The sequence below is a fragment of the Glycine soja genome, chromosome 8 (genome assembly GCF_004193775.1).
Source record: "Glycine soja cultivar W05 chromosome 8, ASM419377v2, whole genome shotgun sequence".
Classification (NCBI taxonomy): domain Eukaryota; kingdom Viridiplantae; phylum Streptophyta; class Magnoliopsida; order Fabales; family Fabaceae; genus Glycine; species Glycine soja.
Window position 1 is genome coordinate 10,839,867 of NC_041009.1, and position 26,590 is coordinate 10,866,456.

General features: G+C 34.1%; 4 protein-coding genes and 1 long non-coding RNA gene across 6 annotated transcripts; 3 read left to right on the plus strand and 2 right to left on the minus strand.

Annotated features, from left to right (window-relative positions):
• Positions 1 to 245: 245 nt before the first annotated feature.
• On the plus strand, positions 246 to 2,586 carry LOC114421905 (cytochrome P450 CYP736A12-like). Its single transcript, XM_028388035.1, has 2 exons — positions 246 to 1,273; positions 1,789 to 2,586. Exons 1-2 carry the CDS (start codon positions 398 to 400, stop codon positions 2,413 to 2,415), a joined length of 1,503 nt encoding a protein of 500 aa, XP_028243836.1. The 5' UTR covers positions 246 to 397; the 3' UTR covers positions 2,416 to 2,586.
• A 2,145-nt stretch (positions 2,587 to 4,731) lies between these two features.
• On the plus strand, positions 4,732 to 6,876 carry LOC114422590 (cytochrome P450 CYP736A12-like). 2 transcript variants are annotated; one of them, XM_028389032.1, is made up of 2 exons: positions 4,732 to 5,599; positions 6,023 to 6,876. In XM_028389032.1, exons 1-2 carry the CDS (start codon positions 4,991 to 4,993, stop codon positions 6,644 to 6,646), a joined length of 1,233 nt encoding a protein of 410 aa, XP_028244833.1. In that variant the 5' UTR covers positions 4,732 to 4,990; the 3' UTR covers positions 6,647 to 6,876. The 2 variants fall into 2 exon arrangements, with proteins under 2 accessions (XP_028244833.1, XP_028244832.1); XM_028389031.1 differs by having other exon boundaries at positions 4,744 to 5,863.
• A 1,776-nt stretch (positions 6,877 to 8,652) lies between these two features.
• On the minus strand, positions 8,653 to 11,087 carry LOC114423097 (pentatricopeptide repeat-containing protein At4g19191, mitochondrial). Its single transcript, XM_028389718.1, has one exon. It carries the CDS (start codon positions 10,775 to 10,777, stop codon positions 8,822 to 8,824), a length of 1,956 nt encoding a protein of 651 aa, XP_028245519.1. The 5' UTR covers positions 10,778 to 11,087; the 3' UTR covers positions 8,653 to 8,821.
• Positions 11,088 to 11,815: 728 nt separating this feature from the next.
• On the plus strand, positions 11,816 to 13,033 carry LOC114420999. The gene is made up of 2 exons (XR_003668475.1): positions 11,816 to 12,306; positions 12,560 to 13,033. It is a non-coding gene; the product is annotated as an uncharacterized LOC114420999 (long non-coding RNA).
• Positions 13,034 to 13,483: 450 nt separating this feature from the next.
• Positions 13,484 to 22,185, minus strand: LOC114421907 (protein ACTIVITY OF BC1 COMPLEX KINASE 8, chloroplastic-like). The gene is made up of 21 exons (XM_028388040.1): positions 21,566 to 22,185; positions 21,268 to 21,403; positions 20,892 to 21,058; positions 20,486 to 20,606; positions 20,246 to 20,346; positions 19,891 to 19,989; positions 19,122 to 19,232; positions 18,930 to 19,009; positions 18,731 to 18,800; positions 18,129 to 18,202; positions 17,942 to 18,011; positions 17,740 to 17,828; positions 17,084 to 17,208; positions 16,099 to 16,179; positions 15,958 to 16,018; positions 15,795 to 15,849; positions 15,612 to 15,710; positions 15,410 to 15,499; positions 14,751 to 14,810; positions 14,511 to 14,637; positions 13,484 to 13,952 (listed from the first exon to the last, which is right to left on the minus strand). Exons 1-20 carry the CDS (start codon positions 22,031 to 22,033, stop codon positions 14,521 to 14,523), a joined length of 2,274 nt encoding a protein of 757 aa, XP_028243841.1. The 5' UTR covers positions 22,034 to 22,185; the 3' UTR covers positions 13,484 to 13,952; positions 14,511 to 14,520.
• Positions 22,186 to 26,590: the final 4,405 nt, after the last annotated feature.

Genomic DNA, 26,590 nt, shown 5'->3' on the forward strand with positions numbered 1-26,590 from the left:
TTATAACCAATCGAAATTATGATTTAAAAAGTCGCTTTTATAGCCAATCAAAAATATAATTTAAAAAGTCATTTTTATAGTCAACCAAAATTATGACTTAAAAAGTCACTTTTATAACCAATCGAAATTTTTAGAGCCACAGAACAAAGAAAAGTTAAAGGAACTTATATAGGGAGTGAAACACTATTCAAGTGTTTATTTTGAACAATGTGGGACTTAAAGTTTTTTTTTTTTTTCAAACTTTCATCTTCTGAGATTGAAAACGTGGTCTGACAACTAGTACGAGATTTTTCTATGTACGTTTTCTAAGCACTTTCTGGAACTCAATACATATTCCTTCATTGGTTCTGTATAAGCCCAATTAGCAATATAGTTTGAAATCAGCAAAATAGCTTGGATGATTTGGATAGTAGCAATTTTTGTAGTTTCTCTTACTTACCTGTGTCTATGGAGAAGAAGCAAGAAAAAGGGAAAGAGATTACCACCTGGTCCAAAAGGGTTGCCAATTTTGGGAAGCCTTCACAAGTTGGGGTCAAATCCTCATCGTGATCTGCATCAACTAGCCCAGAAATATGGACCTGTCATGTACTTGCGCTTAGGATTTGTGCCAGCCATAATTGTTTCTTCACCCCAAGCAGCTGAACTGTTCCTCAAGACCCATGATCTTGTCTTTGCAGGTAGACCACCTCATGAAGCTGCAAAGTATATTGCTTGGGAGCAGAAGAACTTGGCTTTTAGTGAATATGGTTCTTACTGGCGCAACGTGCGCAAGATGTGCACATTGGAGTTGCTAAGCCACACCAAAATTAACTCCTTCAGACCCATGAGGGAAGAGGAACTTGACCTATTGATCAAGAATCTAAGAGGGGCATCCAATGATGGAGCTGTTGTTGATCTCAGTGCCAAGGTTGCAACACTCAGTGCAGACATGTCTTGTAGAATGATTTTAGGGAAGAAGTACATGGACCAGGACTTGGATCAGAAGGGGTTCAAGGCTGTGATGCAAGAGGTGTTGCACTTAGCAGCAGCTCCTAACATAGGGGATTACATTCCTTACATTGGTAAACTTGACCTTCAAGGGCTAATCAGGCGTATGAAGACACTGCAAAGAATCTTCGATGAATTCTTTGACAAAATTATTGATGAGCATATTCAATCAGACAAGGGAGAAGTCAATAAGGGGAAGGATTTTGTGGATGCCATGTTGGACTTCGTTGGTACCGAAGAATCTGAATACCGCATTGAACGCCCCAATATCAAAGCCATATTGCTGGTAAGAGAAATCATTATCACATCGTTGAGTATTTTTCCTATTATATATTTTTTAAAATTCAAGTCAGATGATGCTTACATAGTAGTTCCAATTATATGACATGATAGTGAAGGATGAAATGTCCTACATTAACATTGCGCCCCAATTATTAAGGACTTTGACTCGTTGTTCCTTTTTATTGATTTTTAGAACTTGCTGTCATATTATATGTTCACTCTTTATTGGTGTTAAAGTTATACTTTTATAACTAAGTTGGTTTATAAGATAGGACTTAATAAATAAGTTGATTTCTTAATTTTTAGGAGCATATTTGTCCATGTCATGTTACTGTCTATGTTTAGATGCTTATTTTTTTTCTCTTTTATATTGACTATTTATTTATTATACCGATAAATAAAATTAAGTTATTATTCTTATTTCTGATCGCATTATCAAATTTATCATCCCTTTGTTTCTCTTTGATTCTCTCATGAAAATATCAACAATGGGCACATATATGTCTTTATTTTGCATAGGATATGTTAGTTGGTTCAATAGATACTTCAGCTACAGCAATTGAGTGGACAATTTCAGAGCTACTCAAGAATCCAAGGGTGATGAAGAAACTCCAAAGGGAATTGGAAACTGTGGTGGGTATGAAGAGGAAGGTGGGGGAATCAGACCTGGACAAGTTGAAGTATTTGGAGATGGTTGTAAAGGAAGGCTTGAGGCTCCATCCAGTGGCACCGTTACTATTACCACACCACTCGAGGGAAGATTGCATGGTTGGAGAATATTTCATACCTAAAAATTCAAGGGTGATAGTAAATGCATGGACAATTATGAGAGACCCAAGTGCTTGGGATGAGGCAGAGAAGTTCTGGCCAGAGAGATTTGAGGGAAGCAACATAGATGTGAGAGGGAAAGACTTCCAGTTCTTACCTTTTGGGTCTGGCAGAAGGGCCTGTCCAGGATTGCAATTGGGCCTAAACACAGTTCTCCTAACAGTGGCCCAACTGGTGCATTGCTTTGATTGGAAGCTACCAAATAACATGTTGCCATGTGAATTAGACATGACAGAGGAGTTTGGCCTCTCAATGCCTAGAGCAAATCATCTACTTGTCATTCCAACATATTATCGCCTTCATGATCAAAGTTGTTAGAAGTCCACGTGGGGTTCATATGAATAAGATGCACTGGATAGTAAACTACCCTTTCTCTTTCCTTTCTTATCATCATCAATGTCTCTATCATTGAAAAAATTGGTTTTTGTTGTTTATGCGAAACTGTTACGCCATTCGTGACGATTTGAAAATAGAGGAATATTATTTTAACATCGTTTTCTCGCAACTTCATAAGGAAACAGATAAGTTGTAAACAAAATAATAATAATAATATAGTTAATATAAGATAAAGTAAATAATTTATTTGATGGGTACCAAATATTGGGAGAACTTCTTCCTTTACTAACACGTCTTTCAATTTTCACTCGATTATAGTAAACAAGTTCAAAATGATCACATAATACGGAAAATATGTTTGTATACGGAAAGATTTTTAATTTTAGCCGGTCAAGTCAAAGCAAATTTATTGAAATTATCGTCATGCATGACAAGGTTTCCCTTTGATTTAATATTATTTTTGTAGGCTAATTTGTGAGGGTGATAACAAATATTATATTTATTAAGTGACACAATTTAGTTAATTTGTACATATTTTCTCATCACTTATATGGTGTTTAATTTTTTTATTTCTAATCGATATGAGACTTCACCTCACATGTGTAATCCAACATTTTGTACATGCTTGGATCTTAACCCTATCTTTGATTCTGTTAATGTGACATGAATTAACAATTTAATCCCTGAAAATTACTCACAGACTCTGCATCAGAAAAATTAATAGTTAAATTATAGACCAATAAGAAAGATATCAGAAGTAAAAATAGGAAATATGTATATATCTACGAGAACTGAAGATTAGGAACTTTCCCTGTTTCACATAATATTCTTAAAGTTACTTGCAAATAGTTCAGCATTAGCAAACTTCATTAGTGTAATCAATATCCTGAAATTAAAATTGTTAATTCATGTCACATTAACAGAATGAAAGATAGGTTTGAGGTCTGAGGATGTTGTGCAGAAAACACGTGCAATCATCATACTGAAACAAGAACGAGTTCCACAAATCAACCCCTCCAAACCTGAAAGATAGGTTTGTCACATTAACAGAATGAAAGATAGGTTTGAGTTCCACAAATAGTTCAGCATTAGCAAACTTCATTAGTGTAATCAATATCCTGAAATTAAAATTGTTAATTCATGTCACATTAACAGAATGAAAGATAGGTTTGAGGTCTGAGGATGTTGTGCAGAAAACACGTGCAATCATCATACTGAAACAAGAACGAGTTCCACAAATCAACCCCTCCAAACCTGAAAGATAGGTTTGTCACATTAACAGAATGAAAGATAGGTTTGAGTTCCACAAATAGTTCAGCATTAGCAAACTTCATTAGTGTAATCAATATCCTGAAATTAAAATTGTTAATTCATGTCACATTAACAGAATGAAAGATAGGTTTGAGGTCTGAGGATGTTGTGCAGAAAACACGTGCAATCATCATACTGAAACAAGAACGAGTTCCACAAATCAACCCCTCCAAACCTGCAAATTTGCTAAAAGACCCCTTTATACATTGGTTAGGCTCAAACACTTGGAAACCGTAATAAATGCTGTTCAAGGTTTTTAAAAAACAACCGACTACATATGATATTCTCAACAAGCATGCTTCATGCTGAAGCATTATAATTACACAATGAAATATAAAATTATATTAAAACGACTTTAAAATCGTAAATAATAAAAAAATTATTTAATTATAACTATTATTTGAACGATTTTAAGATTGTAAGTTATAAAAAGTATTAATTATAATTATTTTTAATTTTAAAAGAATTAAACAATAAAATATAAAATTATAATTAAAATGACTTTAAAATCATTCAGAATTAATTTAAAAATAAAAAAATTAATCACGAGTTTGAAATGGTGAAAATTTATGACTTTATATAAGTAATTAAAAAAATTAAAATTGTTTAATTTTTTATGACTTCATTATGAAAAAAATAAAATAAAAACATAAATCTTTTTACGTTTTCATTTTCAAGCAAATTTTTTTACTACTTACTCAAATGATTAATTAAAAAAATATCCCAATTTGATAAATTTCAAATGGAATTACCTGCTTTTCCTCAAAACCCACGTTCATGCAACATTTGTTTTTCTCTTTCTCTTGAACACATGCATGAATTGAAATAGAAGAAATTCTAAGCCGGTACTAAACTAATCCAGCACCCTCCAAAAGCCACCAAAACCGTTTCACTTGAATCAATATTTAAAACAATGAAATCTTCATCAGGCCTCTGCCAAGAAACATGTAGAGATTAGTCGGACAATAATGATCCCATGCCACCTAATAATTTGTGGTGCGGCTAGCATGTGCCAAAATTCAACAAAACATGCAGAAAACCAAAGAATTATCTTGTGCAGAAGTCATTCATGTCGGCGTATTTTTTTCTGACCCATAAAATTCAAAGTAGTATCTTGTGGCGTACTTAATCTGACCCATAAATAGCAGTTGTTGTACTACGCTTAATGATACTTACAACAAAACCACGGTTTCTCACAAACACTAGTTCTGTGTAAGCCCAGTTGTTTTTCTCCGAAATTGCTAGGATGATTTGGATAGCAGCTTTTTTAGTTTCTCTTGCTTTTCTGTGGTTATGGATAAGCAACAAGAATGCAAAGAAATTACCACCTGGTCCCATAGGGTTGCCAATTTTGGGAAGCCTTCACAAGTTGGGTGCAAATCCTCATCGTGGCCTGCACCAACTAGCCCAAAAATATGGACCTATCATGCACTTACGCTTAGGTTTTGTGCCCACCATAGTTATTTCTTCCCCCCAAGCTGCTGAACTGTTCCTCAAGACCCATGACCTTGTCTTTGCTAGTAGACCACCCCATGAAGCTATAAAGTACATTGCTTGGGAGCAGAGGAACTTGGGATTTGCTGAATATGGTTCTTACTGGCGCAACATGCGCAAGATGTGCACATTGGAATTGCTTAGCCAAACCAAAATTAACTCCTTCAGAATCGTGAGAGAAGAAGAACTTGACCTATCCATCAAGCTTCTAAGAGAGGCATCCAATGATGGAGCTGCTGCTGTTGATATCAGTGCCAAGGTTGCAAGAATCAGTGCAGACATGGCTTGTAGAATGGTCTTGGGAAAGAAGTACATGGACCAGGACTTGGATGAGAAGGGGTTTAAGGCTGTGGTGCAAGAGGTAATGCACTTACTAGCAACTCCTAACATAGGTGATTACATTCCTTACATTGGTAAACTTGACCTTCAAGGGCTAATCAAGCGTATGAAGGCGGTTCGCAAAATCTTTGATGAATTCTTTGACAAAATTATTGATGAGCATATTCAATCAGACAAGGGACAAGACAATAAGGTGAAGGATTTTGTGGATGTCATGTTGGGCTTTGTTGGTAGCGAGGAATATGAATACCGTATTGAACGGCCCAATATCAAAGCTATATTGCTGGTAAAGGGAATGACAGTTTTGCAATATTCTTTCCTCATACATTTCCTTTTTCCATTTAAAAGTTGTGTACTTAACTAATAATTAGTATAGCTGCAAGTGCATAGCTAGTTGTCTCTGTTCTCACTTCTACATGCATGTTTCTTTTACACTCTCATGCAGGATATGCTGTTGGGTTCAATGGATACTTCGGCTACAGTAATTGAGTGGACACTTTCAGAGCTCCTAAAGAATCCACGGGTGATGAAGAAAGTCCAAATGGAGTTGGAAACTGTGGTGGGTATGCAGAGGAAGGTGAAGGAATCAGACTTGGACAAGTTGGAGTATTTGGATATGGTTATAAAGGAAAACATGAGGCTCCATCCAGTGGCACCGTTACTAATACCACACCAATCGAGGGAAGATTGCATGGTTGGAGATTTTTTCATACCAAGAAAATCAAGAGTGGTAATAAATGCATGGGCAATTATGAGAGACTCAAGTGTATGGAGTGAGGCAGAGAAGTTCTGGCCAGAGAGATTTGAAGGAAGCAACATAGATGTGAGAGGGCATGACTTCCAGTTTATACCATTCGGGTCTGGCAGAAGGGCCTGTCCAGGAATGCAAATGGGTCTAACAATGGTTCGACTAACAGTGGCACAACTTGTGCATTGTTTTCATTGGAAACTGCCGAGTGACATGTTGCCAGATCACTTGGACATGACAGAAGAGTTCGGCCTCACTATGCCAAGGGCCAATCATCTACTTGCCGTTCCAACTTATCGGCTTCACACTGCAAGTGATTAGGAGAAAGAAAAAAGGTGGTAGCAACATTGTATGTTATGTTTGCTGGGGTGGATTTGGATAAGATTCACAAGAAAATAAACTACACCTTCCCTTTTTTTTTTTTTTTTTCTGAAATAAGCTCATTTCATTTGTGTGTAACTAAAATCTTGAATACAAGGTGATATGTACTAAAAAAATATGGTGACTAACATAGAATTGCGGCTACCTAACTAGAAAGGTGAGCAACTCAATTAGCTTGCTCCTACCAAAAACTTAAAACCAAAGTTTGGATCAGAATTTAATCTATGTTTACACATTTATAAAATAACACGTAACTGAGTATGAGGAAAATATCCGCCAAAGTAGCATCAACAACACCTTTATAGATGCGTAATAAACTAGTCCAGATCTATAGATACGTAAAAGTACCGAATTTCTGTGAACTAGTGGAGAACATGTACTAGACCTATGGCCTTTGCTTCAGAAGGTTGGAAAGCTCCAATAAACTAAGAAGATTTTGCTATAATGAACTCACATTTGTCATTTCTAATACAAATCCCTGTACCAAAACACTGTCTTGGGCCTCAAACACAATTGCATCGACATTGCATTTTACTACTGTTGATTTTTGCCATCGTTCATGTTGTCTGACATTCGTCCTTAAACTTAAGGAACTCATCATTTAGGTGTTTACATAATTATGATCATATTTTATAGATAATTAGATTATAAGTGAGTATTATAAATATAATTATAACTAATTTTTTAAATATAAGTATAATTTAATATAACTAATTATTATTTTTAAAATACGAATATATGAATAAACTAGTTATATCATTAATTATATAACAAGTTATATATAAATTGATTATATAACTAGTTATAGATGAATAAAAATAAGTTATTTGAAATAATTATTTTTATATAATTAGTTATATAAAATTAGGTATAGTTATAGTTATTTTTTTAATCCTACTTAAACTCTGATTTTTCTTTTTATTTCCTACTCATTCAGCAAGTAGTTGTGCTTCTGCTGCACCTTCCCACACCTTCTCATTCCGCGGCCACCATAGCACCCAGAACATCATAATAGCTACCTCGCACAATTTCTTGGCAAAACTGCAACCATCAGATATTGATCAGCAATGCCAGTCATTCTCAATATTATTTTCATAGAAAGCAACCAAAGCACAACAGTTTGGCCACTCCACTCATTTAGTTTGAAGCCTCTGTCTTGTTTCTTGAAGTATAAATGTGAAATGAAGTCTCGCATCGAATTAAAGTAAAAAAGTTGAATACCATATAAATGAGGAGGAGATCCAAAAACTTGAACCTTAGGATTTTGGGTTATAATGTGGTGTAAGTTGATTGATTTAAATTTCTCGGATCTTAACCAAGAAAGATAAAGAGAAAAAATAACCGGAAAAAATAAATTGCATAAATTTCAAACCACTAGATGAGTTGCATCATGCATGAACGATAATTACACGAGTACTGTCACGCCATTCGTAAAGACTTGTGGTTATTTGTGTTATAATAATCCATCTCATAACTTTATAATAAGGAAAGAGATAGAACGTAGACGGAAAAATAAGAAATAAGATAGTTAACTAATATAACGAAGAAATTTCCATTGAGAAAGGAATATATATATATTATAGGTTTAAATATATTATTTTATCTTTGTAATATACTCCTTATATAGTTTTAATTCCTATAAAAAAAATTCAGTATTGGTTCCTATAAAATTTCATTTTACGATTTTAACCATTATCAGTTTGTCACTATTTATCCGTGACATGACAATCATCTATTAAATAATAGACTTCACATTTTTTAAAATAATAAGGACATAGATGAATATCTTTGAATATAAGAGGGGCCTTTATCAAAAGTTTATACTTTTATAAAGACAAAACAAATAACATCAGGGACTTTTATAGAAACCAAAACAGGAAGAAAAAAATGTTCAAAATGATCGTCATGCATGATGACAAAGTTTCTAAATTTTATGCTACCGAATCAGAGCAAACTTATTGAAATGATCGTCATGCATGATGACAAAGTTTGCCTTTGATTAAAATTAGTCTGTTAGTGGGCTAAATTGTCTGAGGGTGATAAAAATTAACAAATAATTTACTAATCCGCCAACACAGCTCTCCAATCGCAGTCTCTTTCTTTGCATATATATCTTCACTCCCATTCACATTCAAAAATCTCCTCTGAATAAGCTAGTAGTCCTTTTTTAGAACGGGAAGTCAGACCATCTAGCATATCATATATGTACAAGGTTTCAGGGTGATCCCTATCCTCAACTGTAAATATAGTAGGTTTTCCATTTACTTGAATAATACTTTGCCCGGGAGATTTCCTGACTTGAAGATATTTCATATTTCTTCTAATAGCTGCAACTCCTTCCCACATTTCAGCTGATGCATATATGTTAGCCATCTCCACGTATGGAACTGCCACTTGGGGCTCCAATTCAAATAGCTGTTCAGACACATACTTGCCCATCTCCATCTTACCATGAAGTTTGCAAGCAGAGAGCAATGCACTCCATATTCCAGAATCAGGTTCAAAAGGCATACTTTTAATAATTTCTAAAGCTTCTCTGAGATGTCCTTTACGACCAAGAAGATCAACCATACAAGAATAATGATCTATACCAGGGTTTATGCCATACTTTTGAGTCATCATGTTGAAGCACTCCAATCCTCTTTCTACTAAACCTCCATGTGCACAAGCTTGGAGAACAGCAAGAAATGTTATGTGGTTTGGTTTCATTCCCATTTCTAACATCATAAAAAATAACTCCAAGGCATCTTTAACGTCTCCATTCAATGCACAAGCAGTAATCATGGTTGTCCAGGAGACGACAGTTCTGTTAGCCATGGTGTAGAAAAGCTCCTTAGCATCATTAAAACCTCCACACTTGGCATACATGTCAATTAGTGCGTTACAAACTACAACATTATCTTTCAACCCGTTGTTAATAGAGTAATTGTCAATCCATTTTCCAAGTTCAAGCGCCCCTGTCTGGCCACAACCTGAAATCAAAGCAAGCACAGTAACCAAATCTGGTTTCTCACCAGCAGCTTCCATTGCATTAAACAAGGTCATTGCCTCACTCATATATCCTTTCTCAGCATATGCACTAATCATTACAGTCCATGAAACACAAGTCTTGTCAGACATGCCATTAAACAAAAATCTTGCAGAATGAACATCCCCGCACTTTGAATACATACAAATGAGAGTATTCACCACACATACATCAGAATCACAACCCAACTTGACTCCATGAGAATGTACTAGCAAACCATGAAATAGTGCCTTAGGTTGCATGCACGATGAAAGCAAATTGAGAATTGTGCTAATGTCTGGGGAAAAGCCACCATCTAGCATCCCTTTGTAACAATTAACAGCCTTGACATGCTTCTCAAAATTCGCATATGCAGCAATCATTGAATTCCAGGACACAACAGACCTCAGACCAGAGTCAATTTCATCAAACAGAGTCTCTGCCGAGCACAAGTTACCACACTTGGAATATGCAGCAATCAAAGTGTTAGCCACAGAAACATCCATATGTACACCAATCCGAATCCCAAAGGAATAAACTGCACCCAAAGATGTCAGACTTTTCACACGCAAAATCGAATCAATGAGTAGCAAGACAGTGACTGCGTCGGGACGAATTCCAGAAAGCCTCATGTGACGTAGAAGACAAGACAGCCTATCAAGGAAGCCAGACTGAGCAAATCCCAACAGCATTGCATTCCAAGAAGCAATGTCCCTGACGGGCATTTCAACAAACACGTTGTGTGCATCCTCCAACCGACCACACTTGACATACATATCAACCGTTGCGGTTTGCACGAAAATGTTGGACTGAAAGCATGATTTGAGGACGTGGGCATGGATGATTTGAGAGTTCCTGAGATGGGAAAGTTTGGCACATGCTTTTAAGACGAAGGGAAAGGTTGAGTTGTTGGGTGTGATGCCACTTTGCTTCATCTGGCGGAAGAGAATAAGGGCGTTTTGGGCATGGCCCTGATTGACAAGGTGTCTGAAGTTGGAGTTCCACGTGAAAAGGGTTGAGAAACGGTTGATGCATGGAGTCACACCACAATAATGGGTTACCATTTCTCATCCCTATAGAAATTTAGTTGGCAACACAAAAGAAAACAAGATCTCATCAATGGTATCGCGCTTCGCACCCTTGTTTGCTACACCCTTAAAAATGGCTCCAATACTATTTTCCGAAAAAAATGTTTCAAGAACACCATTATAATAAAGAGGGAAAAAAGAGTGATAAATATAGGTATTATAGAATTTATAATTCGATAAGAGACAGAAAAAAAATTATAGATGTGTAATACCGTGTTTAAAATAAGTTAGTGTTTTTGAAACGATAGAAATTACATACCGTATTAGGAATTAAGGTTTATAATACTCATTTACCATTATTTTTTCTTCTTCTTAAAAAGCACATACTTAAAAAGAAATAAGAGATATTTAAAAAAAAAACTCTATCAATGGATAAGATAAATTTTTGTTTTATACGATTAAAATTTATTACAAATAAATAATTTTAAATATATAAATTATATTATAATTTAAATTCTTAATAAATAAGTATTTAGAACGTATAAATTATATTTTATATTTGTGATAAACAACTTATGTTTTGTTACAAGATTTTTAATTGATAAAAAAATTTAAAATTTAATTTAGAAATAAGAAGGAAAATGATAAATTGAATAGATAAGAGTTAATAAAAAGTCTAGATATGAGCATCATCAACTATTTAAATTCTTAAGATTGTTTCGTTCAACAAAAAAAAAAAAAAATCCTTAAGATTGTTGTTGTTTCACGACCAACAACAAAAACCACGAACCAATTGCACTAAGGATTAACTCGCATAATGTTCAAATCTTCCAAGTTACAAGGGGAGCAAAAATGGATTTGCATTGCAACAAGTAAACTTGACCCATTCTCGTGTACTTGAGCTCAATCTTCTCACTAACTACAAAATCCAAACACAAGATAACTTATAAAGATTTAAAAAAATTTAATCTCAAGTGAGACTTGAACTTTTGAAATAGGTCAAATAATACATTTTATATAAACTTTGGAAACGGTGGAGGGTAGTAGGTGGTTTGGGTTCAAGAACGTGGCAAATCTCTACTTTTACATGGGATCTCTTCTGACCTCTGTTGGCTGGCATGGCTTTATATATAATTTTCATGTGAGAAAACACCAAGATGATCCAACCTAGTTCTTGAGGATCGAGCTTTCTTGCCGTGGAATCCGGGGACAGGTCAAAGGAGAATGCTGAAACACCCTTTCATTGAATATCAATAAATATTATCAACTATCGACATCGTGTCAGCGTGAATTTTCGAAACCTCAATTCTTTGTTATATAAAAGACACTATAACTAGCTACTCCTTTCTACTTTGCCATATCAGTTATCACATATATATTATATAGTCTATAGAGCTTTGGAATAGGCTAGATAGGTCCAATAATATTACAAATATCCAATGAGACTATTGATGCCTGCTGCTTTGTTTCTATTTCTGATGTTTAGCTTCAATGTGATATGTGTTTTTCAAGGGGAAGCACTTATCAGCGAAGGAGTTGTGGCTTCTGGGAGTTCTGCTACTATTGTGAGTTTTAATCTCTCATCTTCATCTACCTCTTGATATTATTGTTGTTGGATGATTTATTTTTTTGAATCATTTTTTTATTCATGTTATTGGTTGATTGTAATTAATTATGGAAGTAAACTAGATACAATTGTAATGAAATTAACTCATAAATTGTCTAACAAATAATGGTGAAATAAAATAGAGATGTGAATAGGGTTAGCGATCAAAGTTTTTATTTTTTGCAGTAACTAGATTAATTTTAACTATGCAGGCAGGTGGCTGTGAAAAGCAAAGGGGTGAATGCAAGGAAGAAAGTGGTGAGTCACAAGAAAGTGTTTTCGAGAATGAAGACTATGTCTATACCAACTCCTTGCCTTAGATGATGCTCTAGTTTTGCTTCGTCGGTTGTCTTGTGTTAACGTTGTTGAATCCATTGCAGCTTTTCTAAATCCAAAGCTAGCCACATTGGCGATTGTAAAGGATCTATAACTTTTATTTATTGTTTACTGTTTTATAACATTAGCTGATAATTGATCGTCCCCATGATCACAAAGACACACAAGGATTAATCATGGAAGAATTCTAAGTGATGAAGTTGTTTCTTTGACTGTTACACACTTCTTGCAGTTGTGTTGTTTGATTTGTAAAGCTAAATCTGTCTTCTCAATTGGGTCTGGCTCATCAAATAGCGAGAAATGCTTGCAACATTGTTCATTATTAAATAAATTTTTTAAGTATGAGTGTATGACTCACATGACATGAGATTTATCTAATGATAAAAAGTTGTTATTAATAATTTGAGAACAATGCTATCTCGTATGAACCCGCATAGATCTCTAAACAAATGGACGAGGACTGTGTTAGCACGTATCATGAGTGACGCTAATCATACCGTTCACCTTTTCTCTCAATCAGACCATTCTGTGAGTTTCAAGATAATTGTTCCTTTAAAAGTTTTTGTTTCTTTTAAATTATTTATTACTTAAAAAGATCATGAACACATTACTTTTTTTAAAAAAATTGATATCCTTTATTGTTTTGACTTAGTATAATATAAAAATTACTTAAACACATTTTTCGTCCATGTAATTTAGCGTTTTTTTTTTCTATTTTCATTCTTGCAAAAAAATTTGTTTTAATCCTTACCAAACCTGTTTTTTTATTTTTCATCCTAACATTTTTTTTCTGTTCAAAATACTTATAGAAAATACTTATATTTGCATTTTCATTGAATAAATTTATGTATGTCAATTACAAGCAAAGCTTCCCGTTGTCAAACTATATTGGAAGCGGCACCATACTATATGTGATTACACCAATAAACACTACAATCTACACCAATGCCTATAAAATTTACAATATGGATATGAGGTAAAAAAAAAAGCACTAATACATGTTATTTGATAATAAAATTTTGCAATGAAGACGCAAGGGGGATCGTGTTAATGACAAAAATGTGGCTCGCCAGTTGGCTACCTCAGCTCGATCATTTTAGGGAAGTAAATGAGAACAGAAGCCTCCAGCATGCCTTCCAGTATAAAGATTTAGCACATGCTGATATATTCCAAGATGTTAGCTCTTACTTTGAGCTCCTAATCATTTTGGTGCCCCGGAGGTTGACTTGTAACCATGACCTTAACATAAGCAACATGTCCATCCTAAATCTGCAATGGGCCAACATCAAACGAAAGATACAAGTATATGGAGCATGTCAAGGACCCAAAACAGTGTTTCAAGTTGCAAGTCATTAAGTAACATTTTCTCACATCTAAAATTTTCAAGTTGCATGTTTAAACTCTCCATAAATCAATTTTCAAGTTAAGACCAAATCATATATAAGCATCCAATTCACAAGGTTCCCAACCATTGTGGGGTCTGATCTGAGGAGGCTCAAATGTATGCAGCCTAAACACTGTGACCAGGGAAGAAGAGACAGAGACCATAAAAAGGAGAGCCAATTGCATCAGCCTCTTCGATCTTTGTCTTTGGGATGGGTAAGATGTGGACAACCTTACCCATAAGAATGAGAGGATATTTGCAAAACTAGAACCCATAGGCCACAGCCACCAGATTACAAGGCAAAAACAAATATCATAATGAGGAAAAAGTGCCACGTCAAAAACTTGCAAAATAATCTTTGACTACCTAATTCACATTTTGCATATTATAACATGAACATATAACATCCAATTCCAAAATTTAAAAAAAGAAAAGAAAATTACCTTTAGTTGCTTATGCAGTCCCTGTAATCAACCTTTCCCGTTCATCTAGCTTTTTGATCTTCACAATGCCAAAGAGAACTTGAAAACCAAAGATTGCACAGAAGACATATGCTATAGTGGCAGGCACCTGAAAAAGGTGGCATGAAACTTAGGAATGAAAAAGTACCACTACAACCAGACCATCAATTAATTGAATTGAAAATCAACACAAGAAAGATAAGTGAGATGGGAACAGCTTACCCTAATCGAGTTAAGAAACAGAATTGTTGCAAGATTTATTAGGCTCCCAGCAGCTATTGCCTATTAATTGACAAAAAAGCAACATAAATATGCATCATCCCACCAACTTTTCTCATCTTTTTTCATATACACACATCCTACATATATCCGAAGTATTGATTCTAAAAAATCATGCACGTGGTTTATAATAAGTACGTGAATGAAATATACTTCTGTCAACTGTCCAGAGCCAACTATGTACATCCATTATTCACTTATAAATCTCTAGGAAGAAATTAAGAATATTAGGTTTTTTATGCAATTTGAAAAATGATGATTCATGCACTCACAAATATGAAATATCCCAATTTTTTTTAATTGATTAAAAGAGAATTACAAATATTTGAAGGCAGGTAAGCTTATTCAATGTAGCTTTATATTGTCAGAACAGGAAGTAGGTATCCATTTTCATTTCCATATTTAATGAGTTGTTGCTATTGCAATCATGTTCACACAACAGCCAGCAGTTACTTATAATAGATACTAGATAATAAAAAAGAAGGGCATGCATAGCTACTAAAAATGATAACAGGCTATTAAATGGGCTCGATCTCTCAAACCAAATACCAAGAAACAACTAAACTTATAATTTCACTAAGTTAGACGCCAGATTCACTCACATTTCCTATTGTCCGCTGGACAGTGGCAATACGCTGGAATGCCCTCTCAGATTCCAAAGTTCGTACTCGGAGCTTTAAATCACCTTGCTCCTGTGCAAGAATGAAGGGCAGGAAGATGTGATCTAGAATACCAGACATCCAGAACAAAAGAAACAAATCAAACGAACAACTAAAATTGTATCAACAGAAATCAAATACATACCAATCTTTCAATGATTTCAGCAAGCTTTTCAACCCTATCAGCCTGTCTAAATAAATTGTAAAATGCTTGAGATTGTCTGTCCCATCTCTTTCTCAAGTCCTGTACATTTAGAAGAAAGATATAAGAAAGGAAATCATGGGAATTAGACTGAATTCAAACATGGAAGAACAAGTTTGTGACTGCCTTTAGGATAACTTCAACTCCTGCCTCACGGAATCTTAGCAACTCCAGAGCATAACTACAGGACCAGGAAAGCTAGTCATGTTAGATGTGCAAAGCATATAATTTAAAACTTTTAATGTCTAAAAGGAATTAAAAACTTATAAAGTATGAATATGATACTCACGGTTTGGCAATCTCAGTAATATCAAAACGAGGATCAAGGCCCTTTCCAATGCCATCCAATACTGCAAAAACAATGTTGACTTGTTAATTTGCAGTCACAAGCATAGAATGTGCAGTAACACATTAAACTCTTAATAATCACCTGAGAAGGCTCTAACAACAAATGTGAATGTAGCAGGAAACCGAAAGGGCTGGTCTGCTGCAATGGCTAATAAATCCTCACCTGTTTAAAGTATGAGAGCTGCGAATAAGTGATAAGCCTATGGATTGCAAAATGTTATTGAACTAAATCATGTTTGGTTTGATGGAATGATGAAATGGGTATGGTAATGGAATGCTTATTCCTATGTTTCATTTTGCCATGGAAATAAATAAAATGGTCACTTCATTCAATTTTATGTTTCATATGCTATGAATGATTTAAGAAAGTACAAGAAAAATAGACTTGGGCAGGCCCGATGTGAGCCAACCAAATTTTCAGGATGAGCAGGGGGCCCATGTCAGCTCAAGCTATGTCTTTTTTTTTTTTGTCTAAAACAAACATATTAGCCCAAAAGGATTTTGTACTTTTTTTTTTGGTCGGCAATGATTTTGCTTGAATGGGTAAGCCGGGGGAGATGGGCCAATTTAAAACATGTTGGAAAATGGAAATGGTTCTGTAATGGAATACATATTCCCATAATTGTACACAAATGTCCATTCCCATTCCAATGACTTAACCAAGCATGGGAATAGGAATAATCTATTCCGTCTAACCAAACTTGCATTGCACTAACACAACACAAACACTCAAAGAAGTACAGAAATTTCTAACAGAAAAAAATTCTTATAGTTGACACAGGTCATGTCAAACTTTACAGATGAAAAAATCACTTTAACCAATCAGGAAAACCAAGTTCAAAAAGTATAGTATATAGAACTGTATATAGCTTTTCACCTGACCTACTTGAGTGCTACTGGATAAAATAATGAGTTAACAACCCATAGCCAATAGCCCAAACAATATATCCTTCCCTATAACTTGTTTAATTTTATCTTCACATATGACTCATTTCATGAACAATAATTGTTGTATGCATACATCCAAATAATCTAAACTTAAAGACACACTAGACCAGGTGCATTACCAATAGCAGCCAGACGTTCTTTCTTCTTCATTACTTGTTCCTCTTTGCTTAATGGCTGTTTGAATCCAAGTTCAGCTGTTTCCATCTCTCTCTCTCTCCTTTGTGCAGCCAAACGCTCTTCAAAACTATAAAAAATATTAAAGTTGAAGAGCTCAAGGTCAGAGATTGCAGTAGGTTGCTAACACAACTAATCAGTACAGACATGTAACTCTAAACCATAAAATATTAGAGGGAAGAAAATATCAACAAGTACTAAAAAATTTGCAGTGACAATTTTCAAATAAATATCACTATTCCTTTTTCTTTTGGTAGGAAAAAAAAGTTGAGACCTTTTACTCTGACTTTGATGCAGTTTGATCCTTACTACTTGAGATAACCCTAATATCACTATCTTCTTGACATAACTAATCAGGACAGCCATGTACTCAAGCACAAATCCCAATCAATCAGCAAAAATTTCCTTACCAAGATTTTTGGCTTAGAATCTCCTATTCAAAACACTTCTTTAAGTAGTTTTAAGCAGCCTCTACAGTTATTGCAATCAATAACTAACAAGCTACTTCTAATGATATTGATATATAGAAATACTACTGCTAAATCTATGTAGGTGTTTTGATTGTTTTATGTATTCCCACTAAATGGATTTGATAAACTACCTGTTGAGGAAGAACTGTGCTGTTCGTTTAACAGCAGTCATATCTCCAGTTGGGACAAGAACACCCATTTGAATCATTGATTGAAGGACCTACATCAGTACACAAGTTTCATTTGGTAAGTAATTTAAAATCAAGAATGGAATATCATGCTAGATTTTCCATGGCCTAATGGAAAATCGTCCATAAAAAACAGTTACTTTACCTTATCTGGATTCTTCTCATAAATTCCATAAAAAGCTTCAAGTAAACCTTCTCGGATATTTTGACTGATACTGTAAGGTGCAATACCAATCATAACAGCATTTAGCAAATGTATTCATCACACCAAGAGTAAAATGTTTGACTTGTAAATTCATATTCTAAATATACAGAAAAGATAAAGAACATACCTTCCCATCATTCCAAAATCATAAAAGATCAATCTTCCACCATTGACATCATCAACTGCAATATTTCCAGGATGCTGCACGAACAGTGTAAATATTAGTTACAAGAAGTATCAAATCAAACCTCTTGAGGGATAATCATAAAATATGAAAATTCACTATTCCTCATTTAACACAGTTTCTTCCCCAGAGAAAGGAAAAAATTCATGTCATGGCAATATTTTATTGAGTTCCTAACATAGTGTTTTGGATGCTTATCAGTCACTATTCCTTATCATGGTAAGGAAGTTACTTCTAATCTAATGCCCTTGTGAATAAGCCCTAGGGAAGCTTCCCAAGGCAACAGATGATAATCTATATGGCACAAGCAGCATTGTTTCTTGTACCTCGGGTAACAGATGCTTGAAGGTTGCAGTATAAGAGCAAATTCAAAGATAGTGAACATAACATGTCGGCTATACCATACAATTTACCGGTTACTAGACAATCCAAAAGAATCACTAATGCTCTGTTTGGATTAGAAGTGAAATACAGAGAAAACTCATACAAACATAAGACAAGAGACCATGTGAAACCACTCAGCAATTTTAAGAACAAGAACGCACAGGGTCAGCATGGAAGAAACCATGTGATAAAATCTGCTCCAAGTAAGACTCAACTGCATATCGCCCTAACCTGTAGAAGACAAAGTAGACATTATGTTAATTTGGATTTTAGATGCCATCATCACTTGTTGAGATGCACATAAGTATGATGTAAAATGCCAATAGTAACTTTGCTTGAAGAAATTCAGATGACACTAACCTTTTGCGGTCAAGACCCAGTCGATCTAAAGCTTGTATTTTATTTATTTTAATCCCAGGAACATACTCCATTGTCAGAATCTGCATTGGAAAAATAGTTAAATTGTAGATAAATATGAAAGATATCAGAAGTAACAATGGGAAAGATGCATAACTGCTATATTATTATCTATATGAAAACTGAAGGCTAAACCTGTGGTGTGGTATAATCCCAGATGATTGTAGGGACTTTCACATAATCCAAGTTTTCAAAGTTACTTGCAAATAGTTCTGCATTAGCAGCTTCCTTGGTGTAATCAATCTCCTGAAAATTGTAATACATGTTACATTAACAGGATTAGATAAAGTTGAGGATGTGAAGAAAACACATGAAAACATCATTCTGAAACATGAACAAGATCCACAAATTAACCCCTCCAAACCTGCAAATTTGCTTAAGAGTCCCTTTATACATTGGCTAACCTATAATACTTGAAAAGCAATAATGTTGTTCAAGGTTTTAGAAAACGACTGATGACATATGAAATTCCCAACAAGCATGGCTCTTGCTGTTACTGAAGCATTATAATTACACCTATAAACTAAAATCCCTATTTGCCATTTTATTACATCACCTAGCCAGGTAAAATTGTCGGCCACCTTATTCCTTCTGTCAAAACTAACCATTTTCAGTTGTCTCCTTTCTGTTTAAAATAAGAGCCTCCTAATCAACCTTAACTAAAATGTTGTTATGAAATCTTTCATGAACAAATGGAACTTCATTGGTTTCCCCACATGGAATTCCAAAGAGCAAAGCCAGCTTCTTGGCAAAATCAAAATGAATTGTGATCCTCCTATGCAATCTTTATATTTGAATTCACTACAGCAGAATGACATCTTTATGATGGAGAACCACACATATGATTTTCTTCTGTTAATCTCAAGTAACCTAAGAGTGCAACAAGATTCCAGAAAATCATCACCTGATATAAAACAGAGGCACACTCATCATAAATAGCAACCCAATCCCTCTTTGCACCATCTGATTTGGGATCAATTTTTTGAAGATATTCAGCAATAACCTGGAGGGGGGGAAAAAGGCCCAAGTATCATTCTGCAAGTCTTCATAGGCAGGAAGTCATATTATTAAAAATCCTTCATGCAAGTAAAAAAAAAATTTCAACACAGATCAATTTTTGAAAATGACTTGTAAATCTTGGAAGGTTACTAAAAATAAGAAGATAAGTTAAGCAAGTAATTGAATTATCCAAGAGTTATATCACACTTGCACACAGCACTAGAAGGGCAAGCATTATATGAAATGCTTATAACACTGACCCTCAGGTTTTTAAGATCAATGTCAAAAAGAGCTTTGAGACCAGGCCTTTGCACTTTAACAACAACCTCCTGTCCCCTTAATCTTGCACGATGAACCTGACCTGCATGGAGGAAAAAGATGTTCACCGTTCCTTTCTTCTAATCAAATATTAAACCCAAAGCCAAAGTACATTTAATTGGTTCCCTTCTCTGATTGCACATTTACTGTTACAAATATGCATAAAGTAAAACCTTAATTACCAAGACTTGCAGCAGCTATTGGTTCATACTCAAAATGATCAAAGACGCTAGCTAAAGGACTTCCAAGTTCTTCTTCAACAATAGCTACAGCAGTCTCTGAGGGAAATGGAGGAACTTGATCCTGAACCCAAAAAATCAGGTAACTTAGGCTTTGAACAAATGAAACCTTAATATGTTTTACACTTCTCAATTTTACCTCTTTCTTTTGTGAATGTGTGTGTGTTTGTGATCTCAAAATTACTGTCATAAGCTTTCTAAACTCCAAGTGAAAATATAAATACCATAAACAAAAAAGTCGATAAATAAATAAATATATATATATATATATATATGTATATGTGTGTGTGTATATACACATGATGCAAGGAAATAATCTAATAAGTTCAACCCAAAACTCCAATTCAACCTGAAGTTCAGACAACTGATCAACATATTCTTGTGGAAGAATGTCCACTCTTGTGGAGAATTGCTGGCCAACTTTGATAAATGTAGGACCTAATCTCAGAATGCTCTCCTTCAGCCACTTGGCAAGGGCCTTTCGCCTTAAGATTTTCTTTTCCTCTGTCATTCCTCCTGTAAATAATATCTTTGAGTCAATAAAAAGCAAATGGTCACATTGTTGAGATTCCTCAAAATTCAATAAAAAGCACTTCACAATTTTCGTGTTAACAGGTTTATTTGTCGTTGTCAGAAAATGATTTCCAAACAGGCAAAATTGATAAATATGATAAATTCATAACAATGACATCAAGTCTTGAGGTCAAGAGAAACAACAAACCAACCTTTATAAGAGAACTTGCGATTATTCAGCCAAGACTTGAAGATAAATGTTATAACAAATCCCCAAATCTCCAACGTCCTCTGGATCATCGAGTAAGTCTTGAACCTGCTCCAGCGACCACCAGGCGCAACCGCCACCTGCAAAAAATAAAAATCACAAGTTCTTCTCACTCATTCAATCTAATAACACAATCACACTAATTAACATTTCTTAACAGATATTAATCTATAAACACACTGACCTGATGAATGATGATAGAACTCCTAATTAACATCGTACAAATACAATCATATTCATACCTCAATTGGTGCTTCCCCAGTTTGTTTTTTGAACCAGGCATCCTCTTTACCAATCTCCTCCAACCTCTTCTTTCTTCCATCTTCCTTCCGCTTCAAAGATTCCGCAAAATCTTCCACCACTTCTGCCGCTACACCATTGCCGTTCACGTACTTTACCAATCTTCCGTTCGCATCCTCACTCTCCATAACTCCCGAGACGCCGTTCACGTAACCGTTAACGGAGCCGTTACCACCGTATTCGCTGGCGGCAACTCCGTTTCCACTCCATTTGACGTCGTTCACTCTGTCAATGACGGCACCTTCTTCCATGACGGCGCGGATTCGCGTACGGAGAGCAACATTGTACCTGGAGTTCAGAGAAACGGAATGGCGAGAGCAAAAACTAGATAGAGAACGGCGCCGTTTGGGGGTAATTTGCGGTGCAAGAAATTTGAACTCGAGTAGGAGTAAAGAAGAAGAGGAAGCCATTGATTGATGAGTGAGTGAGGATCAAACTGGAACACTAGATTTCATTGCGCATGAGAAGAGAAAGGAAGTGTGGATTGAAGACGAAGGCAGAGCAAGAGTAGAAGTGAAGTGGGAAGAGGGTGGTGGTGGTGATAAGGAGGACACGTGGCAAGAAAAAGATGAGCCCCTGAAGGTTATGGGAGAATTTGATTGGTGGGGATTTTCAGCCACAAAGTCTTTGGCTTGCGTGGAAGATATTTGGACGCTTTATGCTTACGTTGACATACAACTTCATCATGCATGCCTGTGTGTTCCAGGACAAAATATTTTATTTAGTAAAAATATTTCATTCATATCTTAATTTTTTTTATGGAGAGATATTCATTTTATTTATAAAATTGTTTTAAAAAATTAAATATTTTATAATTTTGTAAAATACTCTATCATTTTTCTCCTCCATTATTTCTTATCTTCTCTCTCTTCTACTTTAGCTCCCATGGAGTGCTTAAATTTAAAAATTCATTCGTTCTTATAAAATTTCATTATTGAAATAATTGACGTCAACGGTTGTATTAATTAGAAGATGTATTAATTTGAAAATAAAAGAGAATATCCATTTATAAGAGAGAATCTTCCATTTTCTAACACTTAATGTTTGTATTTGTCTGTTATTTGTCCTGGTTTAAGATGCTTGAATTGAATGTCATAAGAATGATATTATCAAGGGTTAGTGGTGTTTTTTTTTTTGTTAGAGTTAATAATATCATGGATTGACGCCATTGGAGTGATAATGTGTTATAGATATGTATAACATGCTAAATTTTTAAGCATATATGGCTACAAAGTGTTTGTGAAAATGGTTGAGTGAGTTGTGACTTGTGTTATTAGTTTTTATCTATCCAATATGTTTTATTCCGCTTAATGCTTGAAAATCGATCTGTTTGGATAAGTGTTCATTACTTATGATATTGTAAGTTGATTGGCCAGGTCATGATGTACATCATATATACAGTTTTTTCTTTTGCAAATTTGCACAAAGTTAAGTTATAGACATCCACATAAGGTTCATTTTTTGCAACCACATAGCAATACGTTTTGATAAAATGTGTTGACAAGCCTTCATAGTTTGCCTAGTAGCACGTTCTTTTATTTAAAAAAAAAAAATCTTCAGACTTTTTTTTCTTTTTTTTAATTCAATAAGCATAATTGAATATTGGAAACACAATATTTTATATACAACTTTTGCTTATAAATTATATATGAATTATGCTATTATGACAAAGGATCCTTCCACGTGACCCAAAGACATACCCCATCTTCAGGACATCCTCACCTTTAGGATGCCAACAACATTAACATAAATTTTTGCTTATAAATTATATATGAATAATTGTATAAAACGACAATTTTTTGCATACCACATTACAACACATATTGTGTATATATAAGTATTTTTAGCTGAGGTGATTTATGATATTGTAAGTATATCTTCACCGTCAGATTGCGGACAACATTAACATAAACTTTTGCTTATAAATTATATATAAATAATTATGTAAAAGGATAACTTTTTGTGTACCACATTACAACACATATTGTGTATATATAGGCATTTATCACTGAGATGGTTTATGATATTGTAAGTATATCCTCACCGTGAGGAAACTGACAACATTAACATAAAGTTTTGCTTATAAATTATATATGAATGATGGTGTAAAAGGATAATTTTTGTGTACCTCATTACAATACATATTATGTACATATAGTTATTTTTGACCGAGATGGTTTATGATATTATAATTATATCCTCACTGTCAGGATACCAACAATATTAACATAAAGTTTTGCTTATAAATTATATATGAATAATTATATGTGAATGATGGGGTAAAAGGATAATTTTTATGTACCTCATTCCAATACATATTATGTATATATAGTTATTTTTTGTCATATGGTAAGTACATATACAAACTTAAAGCAAAAAATAGTTTATAATATCGTATCAACTTAGTTCTATTTGGCTAGTAACAACAATCAAATTACATAGATCCTTGGCACATAAAAAACAAATGAAAAAATTGCATTCAGATTACCAACGGCATGAATTTTTTGATTGGGTACATTTTTCCTGAGGAAAATACTTGTGTGTAGATAGATTAGTCGCTCGCAGTATATCTAACCTTTGTTTTCATTGGTGGGACTTTATTCCTCACTTCATAGCTTTCCTTTTAGTACATGATAGGCAAACTTTACCTAACAACGAGTTTAGATAGTCGTTTTCTCTTGTTTGGGTTTGGTCTATGTGTCCTAATTAAGTTGCTTGTTATTGTTCTTTATCTTTTCTTAATGATATTTAGGAGAGGCTGTGTTTTGACACAGGATAGGGAGTTTCGACCTAGTTGGAATTTTCTCAATCTTGTCTAAGTAGCTCTTCACCCCTCTTTCATGTATATTTGTTTTTTAAACAAAAGAGGGGTGAAGATGAAATTTAGAAAACTTCTCTACCTTTGGTACAATGTGACATGATTTATTCTCTTTTACAAGAAAAAGACACAATTTCTTCTATAATCTATTTCAGGAGAAAGGAAATACATGGTGCCTCTTGGACAGCAAAATATCAAGTGGGTGAAATTATGTAATAGGACAAAATTGTCCTTGGAAACGTGGACAAGATGACTGAGCAGAAAAAATGTACAAGTTAAATGAGAGTGCTAGGAAATTCACATAGCATTTTCCCAGTTTCGTTTTATTCGTAAAAAACAAAATAATAATTGGGCTTCTTAAAAAAAAAAAACATTTTTTTTAGTCCTCCGAATCACTCAAAATCAAAATTCGTCAAGTCATCTCTTATTGATCACAAAATTGAATTTTTCTTTAGCGAGAGAGAGATCACAAAACTGATTTAATGACACTTGGTATATTTTATAATTCCAATAATTGGTCCTCATATAACAAATTGATCTCACGTCACAGCTCACATACATGATACATGTGTTGAGTATTGACCTAAATTACAAATTTAATTACAACTGATTATATTGTTTTGTTTTCGAAATCCTTCATTTCTAATAACACGTACGATGAAATATTGGCTCCAGAGTCCTATGTAAATCTTCTCATAAACTGCAAAGATTTGTTCATGCCAACATCTGGATGGCATTATCCATCATGTGTTTGTACAACATCAGGACTAAGCAAGATAATTTCCGTGTAGAAAAGCTTGTGCTACCTACTATCAAATATAAATTACGTGTAACGTTCACTGAAAATAAAGAAACAAGAGCAATGAGTTTGATCTTATATTTGTGTGAGTATATAACCTATTCATATCATAATAAAGGAGTTATCATCTTAACTTTAATATAATAATTTCTATTTACATTTGACTATGATTATGGTTTTTCATAAATTTATCAAGAAGTTAAAAAACCAATAATAATACCATGACAATGGTAAACCAATATAAATATCAGTTACATTAAAAAAAAATAAGAAAAATAAAATAATAATAATGATAGTAAAATATAAGCAATTTATAAAAATAATTATATTTTTCTCAATATATTTTCCCATACTCGAATCTTAATTTTTTAAGAAGTTATTGCATCATAGTGTGTGTGTATGCACAGACGAAGAGAATCTTATCATCACTATTATAAAAGGCCTGCTGCAGTTGTGAGCTCTCATAATATTACGTTTACAATCATCCTCCCCTTTTCCCATAACATATTTCTAAGTTCTGATTGTGATGTTATCTGACTTTCTAGCAGTCTCTCAAAGCCGGCAAGTTGACAAACAAATTTGCAAATGGTTTTTTTTTTTAGGTTGCAAATGGTATATTTATATATTATAACTAAAATATACCCATTGGGGGTAATATCTTCAAATTGTTTTATTCAGTTGTCAATAATCCTCAAGCTACCAGCATAAGCACAAGCAAACACTATTCACACACAGTAATATGACTATTTAATCAATAATGATGTGATCTAACTTCACGTATTTAGCTATCAACTAATGCAAACAAATATTTTCAAACTTTACAGAACAGAATAAAACTAGGTTTCTAATGTACACAACTGACCACTACATGTACTATGTATTAGGTTCGCAACAAGAATGCCATAAACATCTCAATCTTGTATCTAAAAATAGGCAGAGATTTTGGAATTATTATTTTAACTTACTTACATGCAAGAGTATTCCAATTAAAAAATAAGTGCCTATTGGCTGGATGATGCAGAGCACTATATAGACAACTTTACTTCATTCTTAGTGGAAGAAAAGGATCGAAACAGAGGTACAGCTAGCATACATGTTTACCAAAAGAAAAACGAACAGCAGATAAATGAAGCCAAAGAATATGAAACCAGAAATTGATGATTGGTTAACAGCTAGAATAGAATCTAAAAATGAACTATTGCTGAAAATTGCCCCTAGCTTGAAAACACTGGCATACAATTGTAACTAAACAGGAACAAAAGGGTTGCATGAAACGTTTATGTTCATTAGAGACTGTAATTGTTAATTTGATATCATTTTTAAATTGTATGAATTTGCGTATTTAATAAT